Source organism: Bos taurus, chromosome 20 (genome assembly GCF_002263795.3).
Source record: "Bos taurus isolate L1 Dominette 01449 registration number 42190680 breed Hereford chromosome 20, ARS-UCD2.0, whole genome shotgun sequence".
NCBI lineage: Eukaryota > Metazoa > Chordata > Mammalia > Artiodactyla > Bovidae > Bos > Bos taurus.
Window position 1 is genome coordinate 15581105 of NC_037347.1, and position 12906 is coordinate 15594010.

The following is a 12906-nucleotide window of genomic DNA, read 5'->3' on the forward strand; positions in this document are numbered from 1 at the left end:
ACAAGATTAAAATGACTCATTTGGCATTGGTTTTAATTTTATAACAAAAAAGGTTACTTGCCAAAGCAAAATAATACTTAGGTCTTTACCCCCCAATTATTGTTAAATACAGTAATTAAATCTTGTTTCAAATAAATATTATACTAAATTTAATTTTCAACTATCCTTTGATTAACAGAAAATATTGAGTTAGCATTCCAAAGATTTTTCTCATCTCAACTTATCCTTTCAGAAGTGAGCCATGAAAATATTGTCAGAAAGAGAGCAATGTAGAGGAGGTGAACTCAGGAAAGCACATTTACTAACACCTGTCACGCTAACCTGATGAAAACTACTGCCTTTTGGGTTTTGCTGCACTTTTAAGCATTTTATTGAGATCTATGATTTTCAATTATTTATTTATACTTTTGAACAAATGGTTGAACTCCCAGAGAAGAGCAGACCCCTTTTCCTCAGTGATTACTGAATTTTTGTTGATATGTTCATCACCACCCCCCAATAACTTTTCTTTTTTATTGTGGCCGTACTCTGTGGCTTGTGGGATTTTAGTTCCCCCGCTGGGGACTGAACCCGGGCCCTTGGCAGTGAAAGCATGGACTCCTAACCCCTGTACCACCAGGGAATTCCCAATAATTTTTAAGTCAAGAAGTTCCAGAATGCAGAGGGCACATCTTTCTTCATTTGTACTCAGAGTTTCCTAAAGAATTGGAAGATTACCAAATAATTTGAAGAATAGAGAGAATGTCACATTTGAAACTGAGCAGGACCCTGCCGGGCCATCCAAGGGACAGACCCCGGTGGTGTCCCTGTCTCTTGTTTGTAGAAAAGCTTTAGGGTCTTAGACCTTCACGAGTTGCAATGAACAAATTTAATCACAGAACTAAGAAAATGCAGAAGCAAAGGTAAACAGTAAAACAGACAAAATAATAATAGTTTAGCCATGAAACAAAGTCAAAGGCCTTTAATTTCTCTGTAAGGGCTGTAGATAATACCTTGGGTCATATCCTTGAGTTGTTTTGCAGATACTAAAAGCCCCAGCAGGTGGAAAAAGTTAACTATTGACACTTGTGCAATACCCAGAACCACACTAGGTCTTTAGTGGGAAAACACAAATGATGGAAGCCTCAGTCTCTGCCTCAGTAACTGTAAGGTTGATTTGGTTCATTTAACACAATGTTGAAACACAGCATGTAGAGAAAAAAAAAAAAAAAAAGTAATTCCTATTCATTTAGTGTGTGACTTTGGGCAAGTTAATTAACTCTGTTTTCTCAGTAGTAAAATGAGTGCAAATAGATTTGTGAAAAAGTGATTTTGCTGGCCCATAATAAGACCCCCAGACCAGTTGGGACTAGAAGGGATGATGTTGACTCCAGAAATGCCGTGCAGTTCCCTCACCACCAATAAACCAGAAGAATGTTTTCCATTTGATCAGTCACCCTGCAACCCTCTCCCTCACACTGTCTTTAAAAATCCTTCCCTGAGAGCCATCAAAGAGTTCAGGTACTTGGAGCATGAGCTGCTGGGTCTCCTTGCTCAGCCTCACATTGGGCAACTCGCAATAAGGGGCTCTACTTTCTTTCACCACAACTTGGTGTAAGTAGATTGGCTTTGCTGCACATAGCGGGCTAGCAGACCCAAGTTTGGTTTGGTAACTCATCCACATGAAAATTGTTTTCAAAATAAATCCTCACCTAAACGGGCCTTATTTATTTATTATTTTTCAAGCACTTGCTCTGTCACTGAACCTACCTAATTCTCTTTCTCTGCACTTCGAAGCAATTATCAGTAGAGAGAGAGAGAATTAATATTATTACTTTGCAGCACTATTACTACTATTATTGCTTGACCTTTACTGGGTGTTTTTTTATGGGCCAGCAAAATAACTTCTTCACAAATCTATTTTGCACTCATTTTACTACTGAGAAAGCAAGAGTTAATTTGCCCAAAGTCACACACTAAATGAATAGGAATTACTTTTTTTTTTTTTTCCCTCTTTACATGCTGTGTTTTCAGCATTGTGTTAAATGAACCAAATCAATCTTACAGTTACTAAAGCAGAGACTGAGGCTTCCATCATTTGTGTTTTCCCACTAAAAACCTAGTGTGGTTCTGGGTATTGCACAAGTGTCCGGCATATAGAAATAGCAGCTAAGGAATGCTACCATCTGAGGAGGGTGCACGGTGAGAATTATATACACACACAAAAAAATTGGGCTTAGTTTTAAAGAATTTTTTTCTCTTGCATTTTGGTTGCATTTCTTATAAAGGGCCAGTTAATCCTCGCTGATAATCAGAAGACCACATTTCCTAAATTATCTAAACAAAATTTCTCTTTGAAGTTTTTTTTTTTTTAATCCCTAACAAATTCCAGTAAAAAAAAAAAAAAAATTCACAGTTCTGGAAAAACTACAATTGCCTTACTGCTTTAGTATTTGAAGATTGGGGTGAATTAAATTCAGAATGATATTTTGAATTAAAAAATAATCTATCCTAGTGGAATGAATAGAGAAAGTAGCATCAACATATCTACACTATGGAGTGTAAAATGGATAGCTGGTGCGGCCTAGTCTGGTGCTCTGTGATGACCTAGAGGGGTGGGATGGGGGGAAGGGAGGGAGGCTCAGAGGGAGGGGATGTATGTATAATTATGGCTGATTCCAGCTGTGTATGGCAGAGACCAACATGACATTGTAAAAATTAAAAAACAAAAAATAATCTTAGTTTTATTATGTAATTATTTTAAAATATAAAAATGCTTTAAAATAGTTCAAAAATTTATTTTTGTAATTTAAGCCAATTTTCAATTATTTCTTCTATAGGTTATTCCCTCACTGATAGAAAAATCAGCCACAATTTGGGGATTATGGATGAACGTACCAATTATTGAGAAGACCCAACCACTACTGAACTTTTGGTAATGATGAGGCAGTCAGATTTACAGAAAAACTCCAGCCTAACATCTTTTTAATCTTATGTCCCTGGTTAAAGAACTACATTGAAATGCTTGGCTTGTATCAAATTTCCTGTGAAGATGTTAAAAATCTTTATCTCCCATAACCTATTTTAGAGAAATGTCACATAATAGATGATGCATCAAACCCTAGATCCATAAAAGCAGAATGACTAGAAGTTTTGTTTTCAAATGATGTCATCAATAATATTCGCTCTCAAGCTAGTGTTTCTTTAGGCTAATTTCAGTCCTCAAAGAATAACAGCCTAACTCTTTTTTAGGATCTTCTGTTTGTACCATCTCTTCTGGAATATCTGGGATTCTGTATCATTAAGAGTTAAATGTAGAAGAACTGGTAAAGTGTGAACATAAGGAAAATGCAATATCATTGTGCTTTTAACATATATCACAATATTTTTAGTTTAATAAAAGTTTTACATAATTATCTATTTTAGTCATATGAAGGTTGTAGGACCATAGTCAGGGCTGCCTGTCCTTTATACTTCTATTTTCTTCCTAGTGTTTATAAACTTTCTATATATTCTCACTGAAATGAAATGTTTGTGATATTATATACACTATTTCTAAGAAAAACATGAGCTACTTGAGAGATCTTTCAACTTGAATAAAGAACAAGCTGTGCTGTAAAATATTAAGGCAGAATAGCAAGTGCCAGATCTCAGAAATATTAACGTTAAATTAACAGCATTTTAGCTTTCAGAAAAATAAATTTGTCAGTTATTAAACAACTTGTGTTTAGTAATAATGAATGCACAGTTGCTGACTTACCCTATGTTGACATGTGCTAAGTTTGACAAAATTTTTATTCAAGTTTGTACTTAACATGTTAATATTTTCTAATTCAAATTTTTTTATTTTACTCTTTATGTTATCAGCTAACTTTCCCAAGTTTTCTTTTTGGAGAATCTAGATTATAAGTATTTTTCTATTAAATTTTACTGGAACTGCAACTGTATTTTAATAAAGTTATTTAGCTTTGTATTTGTGAGGAGATTTTAAAGGGGAGAATGAGTACCCAGACAAATTTTAAAAAGACTTCTTCAGAGTCTGTAGCCAGTATCACCATATGTACTTATCTCTTTCTTTTCAATGCCATGAGTCATTATAAATGTCAGGTTCATTGTTGTGGCATGCTGAAATGATTGAGTGGGAACTGTGCCCAGCCCGGCATTGTAAAACAATCCATCTCCAAATACATCGTCCTGTACAACAAGATTTTCTCTGACACTTTTATGATTGCTCTTTTGTTTGGTCTTGGAGCATTTAGACCTCAAATTTGAACACAATATTAAGACTATTGCTATTCTGTAGTAAATCTGTGCATGTTATCTAGAGTTATCTACTTTTGGGACTGCATTCTGTACTTTACTTCAGTCCTGAAATCAGAATGTATAAGTGAATTTTGTTATATGTTATTCTAGTGGAGTAGAAATCCCATTCTTTACCTAGGTGCAAATGGGATTAAATTTGGTTTCCTTGGTAAAGGAAACAGCTTAGATAACCAGCACATAGCAGTCTTTATCTTCTATGTTAAGTAATCCCCATTCGGAAAATCCAGTAATGCTTTTTCCCCATTGATGAATGTGTGCAAATGTATGAGTTCCAAAATTCAGCATATGTTAGCACAAAATCAGCACAAGTGAAGGTGTTCTCCTAGGTCTATTGAAATCGCATTTCTAGACAGAACTTGTGAATGACATGTTGCAGGCTTTCAAAAAAAGCCAGAAAACATAATGGACTTGATAGAGACGATTAAAAGCAACAGATGATACTAAAAGAAACATTTGAATAAAATAGAAAAAATAGAAAACTCAAAGTTACTTTTCTTTTAATAACCTTTCTTTATTGAAGCTGTGGGATTTCCTCAATACATGCTATTTTCTGCAAGACAAGGGTTTCTAGATGGAGCTCTAAAGCATTTGCCGGTAGGTGGCGACATAAGTCCTTATTGCCTAGAGCTGTCCCAGGTGCTGAACCCAGTTTCTGAGCCCAAAGAAGCAACCAGCGACCAGGAATTCCAAGTTCTCCGTAGATGCTGGAAAACCGGTAGGAAAGGGCCGTTAAAAAAATGCCCAACCTCATTTATAACACAAAGTCAAACAAATTCTCTCCCCTAAATTTACTTGATACAAAGCTGTGCAAGATGACAATGTTCATTGAAATTAAAAAGGCAATGGTAATGGAAAGCCAAGCTCTGGAATGTGGTAATGGACAGGGAAACCTGGAGTGCTGCAGTCCACGGGGTCGCAAAGAGTCAGATCCGGCTGAGCGACTGAACTGAACTGAATGGAAAGGCAAGTGTGTGTGTGTGTGTGTGTGTGTGTGTGTAGAACACATACCGAATCGGGTTTTCTTCACTTTGAAATGCAGTTTTTCACCTCTCCTTTGACGTGTCCTTTTTAATTGCTTTCTCACCCAATTTCTCAAGGTTAGAAAAAAAAGTCAGAGGCAAAGGAGACAAGCTGGACTGTGAGTTGACAAAAGGGGGTGATTTTTAAAAAGCTAAGACACATTCTATCTTCTTTCCATCTATTAGTAATAATTTACAGACTGACCCAGGACTGTCCACGTCCCCATTCAGGCTCCTTATGCCTCCTCTTCTCTTGTCCTGTTACCACTCAGTGATGCTGAGTCTACTAAGGAATTTGACAAATATGAAGCAAGTATGTAGTTAGATTTTTTTTTTTTTCTCTCGAGTTTGGCTGGGTGGGAGGCGGAGTTATTTGTTGTAATGTTGGTCTGATCGGCAGATCGGGTGTGTGTAAGTGAGTTCTGAGTCTCGGTCGACAAAAAGGGACTTGAACGCAGAGAGGCAGAGCTAGAGGGATAGGAGGGCGGGGAACCAGGGGAAAGAGGCACTCAGGGTTGGAGAAGTGTTAGGAACGGAGGGTTAGCGTAGGAGGGAGGGAGTCTGGCTGTCGGAGCAACACCGGAGAGATAAAGGAGAGTGAGAAGAGAGGGAGACAGAGGGGATGACTAGTGGGAGAAAGAGGGAGACGGAGGAGGCTTAAGAAAAAGAGAAGAGAGTAGAGGAAAGAGTAGGAGAGGAGGGAGAGAAGCAAGGAAGAGGAGGGTTACAGAGTGACTGTGGAAGATGGTGTTTCTCTATTCCAGATACTTTTAAGATTGGAGACTTTTTGCTGGTGGGGAGACTCTGGGTGGTATGGCAGCCAGTTAGGCAGCGGCAAAGTATAATGGACAGCAAGAGACAGACGTTCCAGACACCTTTCCGCCGCCCGGAGATCCCGGAGCTGTTTCTCCAGCCAATTCGTTTCCCAGCTGGAGTCTCTGAGCGCGCTGCACTACCAGAGCCCAGGGAGCGCCTAGAAGCTAGCTGCTTCTGCAAGATGCCTTCGCCTGAGCAGTAAGAACTTCCTGCCTGAGTCCCTGCATCCTCTCTTAGCTGAAACTCCCCAGGAAACAGGGGCGGGAGACCCCAGGGGGAGGGGCGAGGGGGAACCAGAAGCAGCTCTTTCTCCCCTCCCCCTCCCCCGCCCGGCGCGCAAGCATGGATGTGCTCAGCCCCGGACAGGGCAATAACACCACGTCGTCCCAGGGTCCCTTCGGGACACGCGGCAACGCTACTGGCATCTCCGACGTGACCTTCAGCTATCAAGTAATCACCTCTCTAGTGCTGGGCACGCTCATCTTCTGCGCGGTGCTGGGCAATGCGTGTGTAGTGGCGGCCATCGCCCTGGAGCGCTCCCTGCAGAACGTGGCGAACTATCTCATAGGCTCGCTGGCCATCACCGACCTCATGGTGTCGGTGCTGGTTCTGCCCATGGCCGCGTTGTACCAGGTGCTCAACAAGTGGACTCTGGGACAGGTCACCTGTGACCTGTTCATCGCCCTCGACGTACTGTGCTGCACCTCGTCCATTCTGCACCTGTGCGCTATCGCTCTGGATAGATACTGGGCCATCACCGACCCCATCGACTACGTGAACAAGAGGACGCCCCGGCGCGCCGCTGCGCTCATCTCGCTCACCTGGCTCATTGGCTTCCTCATCTCCATCCCGCCCATGCTGGGCTGGCGCACCCCGGAAGACCGCTCGGACCCGGACGCGTGCACTATCAGCAAGGACCACGGCTACACTATTTACTCCACCTTCGGCGCTTTCTACATCCCTCTGCTGCTCATGCTGGTTCTCTACGGGCGCATCTTTCGAGCCGCGCGATTCCGCATTCGCAAGACAGTTAAGAAGGTGGACAAGAAGGCAGCCAACCACCGTCTTGCGGCATCGCCGGCCCCGCAGCCCAGAAAGAGCGTGAGTGGTGAGTCGGATAGCAGAGACTGGAGGCAGGGCACGGAGAACAAGGTAACAGGGGCTCCGTGCGCCAATGGAGCCGTGAGGCAGGGCGAAGAAGGCGCCGCCCTGGAGGTGATCGAAGTGCACCGGGTGGGCAACTCCAAAGAGCACCTTCCGCTGCCCAGCGAAGGCGGTGCTGTCCCCTACGTCCCCGCCTCCTTCGAGAAGAAAAATGAGCGCAACGCCGAGGCCAAGCGCAAGATGGCCCTGGCCCGCGAGAGGAAGACGGTGAAGACTCTGGGCATCATCATGGGCACCTTCATCCTCTGCTGGTTGCCCTTCTTCATCGTGGCCCTAGTCCTGCCCTTCTGCGAAAGCAGCTGCCACATGCCTACCCTGTTGGGGGCCATAATCAACTGGCTGGGCTACTCCAACTCTCTGCTTAACCCTGTCATTTACGCCTACTTCAACAAGGACTTCCAAAACGCGTTTAAGAAGATCATCAAGTGCAAGTTCTGCCGCCGATGATGATGGAGTAGCGGCGAGTAGGCCCATCCCATTCATTCTGCCTCCCCTAGTCCTCTGGAATCAAAGCCTTTGCTACTTTCCCTCTGACATTCACAGCTGCTAGGCGCGCTGCTTCCAGACCTCATCCACCCAAGCCTCTCCCAAGCCTCAGTCCCCAGCGGGGAAGGATGGCGCTCTTCGTAAAGAGGCTCTAGCCTCCGGGCAAGAGAGAAACTCCTCCGCTCTGTGAGAGGAGACCTTGGCTCAAACTGGCTTCAGAATCCGTTTGATTCCAGCAATTGCCTCCTGCTTCTTCTGCCCCGTAATCTTCGCGGCGGAACTTTAAGCTTCAGCCGTTAAAGGCAAAAAAAAAAAAAAAAAAAATCCACACGAAAAAAGAACCTGTACACCCAGCCGCTGCGCCCAGAAAAGGCTCTCCCACGCGATCGCCTCACTGCTACACCTTGAACTTAAGGTTCAGGACTTCGCTTCATTTCCCACCCCCGCCCCGTCCCGCTGTCATCTCATCCTTCCTTCCCCATCTTCCCTTTATGCCCTCGCCAGTCCTAAAACACTAATTTGCTAGTCGGAAAAGCTGGGAGGGTCTGCTTTTCCTGGTGCCTAAGGTGTCCCGGGGAGTCTCCGCCTGCTGGCGTGGGCTCCCAGAGTAACTCTCCCGAAAACAGCCCCATGCTTTGTTTTCTTGGATTCAAAACAAGTGGCTAGAGGTTGTCTGAGTGGATCAGTAAGTACAAGGCTGGGCCAAAGGGAGAGAGAAGGAGAGCGGAACGAATTTATCCTTGCCTGCCTTGTCAGCACTCACCAAAGAAACTGACATTCATTGGGAAGGGAGAGCGGATTTATTCGGACAGGTGGCCCGCGAGTCTACGAGCTGGCATCGCCACTTACCTACTGTGGGTGGCGCCAGCCGGCCACGTTGTGTGAGCCGGGCGGGGGCGCCGAGTGCCGAGGATCCGCGCACCTTCGCGACTGTCTGAGGTCTGGTTTGTGCTGGGCGGGTGCACTGAAAACTAATCCCAACTGGAGCCATCCCGCCTACGCCCCAGGACTTACTCAAGCGAGGGTGTGTGGGCTTGGTCGCTCAGTCCGGTTTTTCGGACCTCATGGACTGTAGCCCGCCAGGCTCCTCTATCCTTGCGATTTTCCTGGCAAGAATACTGGAGTGGGTTGCCATTCCCTTCTCCAGGGCATCTTCCCGACGCAGGGATCAAACCCAGGTCTCCTACACTGGAGGCGGATTCTTACTGTCTGAGCCACCAGGGACGCCCAACAGTTAAAGTTAATGGAAGCCACAGCTTCCAGAGCAGCTCTAGGGACTAGAAAGACTAAGAAGTCCCAAGGGTGCCATTGTCCAGGTGGGCCCGAGCTCTGGCTGGCCCTCCCTTGGAATCTGAAAGGAGAAGTTTATCCAATGCAAGCAGATTTTTTTCCCTCCTAATTCACTCTCTCCTCCTTTTCCGAATGGGAAATAAATCTATTTCGCGCACCCTGACACTGAACAAGATTTGTTCTGCAGAATGTTCAGGACACTTGGTTACCAAGATTTTGTTTCCAAAAGGGAAATCGGGGCTTTCAGTAGAATGGGCCCCCACAGGTTTAGCACTATCTGTGACCTCAGAAGTGCTCATGTTAAATAGAGGCCCTAGGGCGGCAGAGGATGAGTTGGTTAGATAGCATCACTGACTCAATGGGCAGGAGTTTGAGAAAACTCTGGGAGATGGTGAAGGACAGGGAAGCCTGGCATGCTGCAGTCCATGGGGTCGCAAACAGTAGGTAGGACACGATTTAGCGACCGAACAATAAAGGACTCACTAGGGGTGCTTTCTCTGCGGAGTCCAGGGGACTCCTGTACACAGCTCCTTGCCCTGACTGTCCTGCAACACAGGTTTGCCCAGAAACCGGCCTCTTGTCATTGTAATGTATGGAGCACTCCAAGCTTTCTTCTTAAAAAGTCCTTTCAGCCTTGCCACTCCTGCTGAAAAACCGGTTATCTGTACTGCCCCCTGGAGGGAAGATTTTCAGCTCCATTTGAATGTAAGTTTCCATCCATGTGACCAGGATCAAGAAGTTTGTTATAATTAGAGCTAGCCTCTAATTTTCTGTTGAATGATGGTTTCTTTTCCATTAATTGCACAAAGTTAATGATTCTTACTCCCTTCTCCATTCATGCTTACCTTAGGAATGATTCCTTGGGCTATTTTGAGAATTGTGTTAAAAAAAGTTGCCAATGAAAAAAGTTCTCTTGTTTTAAAATGAAGAAAGTGAAAAGACAACTCTATCACTTGTAGCCCTTTTATTGTTTGTCAAACGGAACCTCCGTTTGGTATCTTTTTCTCAGACCTAAACCAAGAGTAAGCATCACATCCCCTTAAAAGAGAGAAACTGTAAGTGCTCTGGGAACTCAGTGGATGATTTTTCTATGCATAAGTAATGCTTCTTTTTTTTTTAAGGTGTTTTTTTTTTTTTTTTGATGTGGCCCATTTTTTAAAGTCTTTATTGAATTTGTTACAGTATGTTTCTGTTTTATGTTTTGTTTTTTGGGGGGGCTGGAGGCATGTGGGATTCTTAGCTTTACCACCAGAGATCAAACACGCACCCCCAGCATTGGAAGGGGAAGTCCTAACCACTGAACCTGCCAGGGAAGCTTGGCATAAATAATGCTTAAAAGGGGCTATGGTGGATAAAATGAGAGAGATTTTTCCAGTCCATCACTTATTTATTTGAAAATTCTTTTTTATTTTATTTTTTTTTTTTTTGCTCACAGTAATTTAAGTAGAGCTATATGAAAAACCAATCTTTGCTGTATGTCTTCCTATATTTTAAGGACAAATTCTCTAGATAAAATAATTCGAGTCCTAAATTGCTCATCCAAATTTTACCTTGATCAGCATTTGGAGTCTTGAGACTTCTATTTATTTGTGTCTTTTGCAGAACTTTGTCAATGGCTTTGGGATCTTTGTTCTTCCTGCCTTGGAGGATTTACACACGAATGGGGAAGGAGCATTTAATTAGAGTATAATTGCCGAAACCATAGAGAGATTTGAGGAATAAGTGCAAAAGAGCTACATAGCACTAAAGAGCCCCTGATGCTTTTTTTTTCTTTTAAATTATTGCATTAAGGTAAAGTATATATGCATCAAAGTTGGCCTTCACTCTTCCCTGTGACAATAAAGAACTTTAATAATGGTCATGCTACAATAAACTGATATCAGTAACATATACATCTTTATTTTAATCATAAGCACTGTCTGCTTGTATTTATTTGTATAATTTTAAAGTGGAAGTTAAAAAAAAAATACTGTTATCAGGAGAAGATCCTGCTATACACATCAGGGATCTGACACCTAGAGAAATAAATTTTGTTTTAGCACAGAAACTCATGCTAGTTTCTTTTTTAAAAATTCCTGTCTCTGGAAAGAGAACGTGGCATTTCATCTTTTAACCTTGAAACCATACATTTTCCCTGACTGACATCTACAATGAAGATTTAGACATCTGTCTAATTAATATGGACAAGGTGGGGGACTTGCAGAAGAGAAATGCAGATTCTAGTAAAAGCGCCAGGGGCCTGTGTTGCCTTTTTAGCACAGTTGACAGTGATAAGCCCCCTTCCCTGTCTTCCCCACAATGTCCAGCTGGAAGAAAATAGCCTCCCTGGTTTCAAATGAAGCAACACATTGTTTTGAGGTTTGTCACTTAATTAAAAGTGAAGGGGCATTTTCCTTTCTGGCTGGGTCTCACTTGATAGTGGGATTTTTTAATGGAAGATCTATTACTACATTAAGATTGATTCAAATGCTCTCTTTTCCCTGTGGAATCATCAGTAAGGCCTCTTGTTTCCCATGTTATGTTTGTTAATTTCACTGTTTTCTGGTGTCAGAATGATAGTTGTAGGGCAAGGTAAACCCAAGTAAGCCTCAAGGGGGAAACAAAGTCAGAGCTATTATGGCCAGAGAAGAGGACACTGTGAAGCCTAATTTAGGCAATGTATGTACATACATATTCTGATAATGAAAAGTCAAGATAGGAATCGAGATAACAAGAACTGTCTGGAGTTTTTCATTTGAAAAGTATTACATGAGGACATCCCTGACCTTGAGTAAAATGATGCATTTGTCTTCCAGATTGTGGATATCGCCCTTCTTGGCCTTTGCTTTATGCTCTGTCATCTTTTCCTCCAAGGAGATGGTGGCTTTCTGTTTTCTACAGGGCTTCTTGAGCCCGTGTTAACACTCCAATTAAGAAAGAGATTGTTGTAATCAGTAGCTTCCAGTGTGACTAACAAGCCCAGATAAACAATTGGCAACTGTCACATGTCAGGCTCTTTTGGATAATGTTGAAATATGGGACTATAATATAAGCTGCTATAGACACCCTGTTTTCAACCTACTTGGGTATTCAAGAATATACTACTAAGGCTAATAAGTAAACACTCAGCAGAATATAGTTATTATCTAAATACAGGAGTGGTTCTAAGAATTTGGAGGACAATGACCATTGTGGGCTGGGGGATGGTAGGGAAGATTGGGTAAAGAAAACTGCGTAGAGCATCCAGGATTGAGCTCTGAGCACATGAGGAGTGATAGAAAAGGGCAGATGTTCTTCACGAGGTGACAAAGACAGCCCAATTCCCTATATCAAGTGGGGGCTTGTAATGAAATTTTTATCTGGATTCCTTACATGCATCAGTCTGGATTGATTATGAAGGTAGTGATTCTAGAGAAAGATGCAGACTCAAAACTTCCCATGAGTTATAACAACATGAAGAGTCTGGGAAGAGAGAGAAGATGAATCTAAAATCAAAGGAATGGGGATTAGGGTAGCTAGATAGAGGAAGAATGTTCTGAGCAGAGTAAGAGGCAGAGTGCATGAATAAGAAGAAATTCATCAAACCATTTAAGAGTGATAACAGGGCGACCAGGGGTAGGTATAAGATAATAACTCATATTTATGTAATGTTTGTGATTTTGCCCAGTGGTTTTCACATATAAAGTGGAAGTGTTTGTCAGTGAGTCATGTCCAACTCTTTGCAACCCTATGGACTATAGCCCACAGGTTCCTCTGTGCATGGAATTCTCCAGGCATAAATACTTCAGTGCATAGTTATTCCCTTCTCCAGTGGGTATTCCCGACCCAGGGGTCAAACCTGAGTCTCCCA

The 12906-nt window shown here is 42.7% G+C and overlaps 1 protein-coding gene across 1 annotated transcript; it reads left to right on the forward strand.

The window, feature by feature from the left end:
- The first annotated feature begins 5546 nt into the window (after positions 1 to 5546).
- Positions 5547 to 8105, forward strand: HTR1A (5-hydroxytryptamine receptor 1A). Its single transcript, XM_002696304.6, has one exon. It carries the CDS (start codon positions 6480 to 6482, stop codon positions 7746 to 7748), a length of 1269 nt encoding a protein of 422 aa, XP_002696350.1. The 5' UTR covers positions 5547 to 6479; the 3' UTR covers positions 7749 to 8105.
- The last annotated feature ends 4801 nt before the right edge of the window (positions 8106 to 12906 follow it).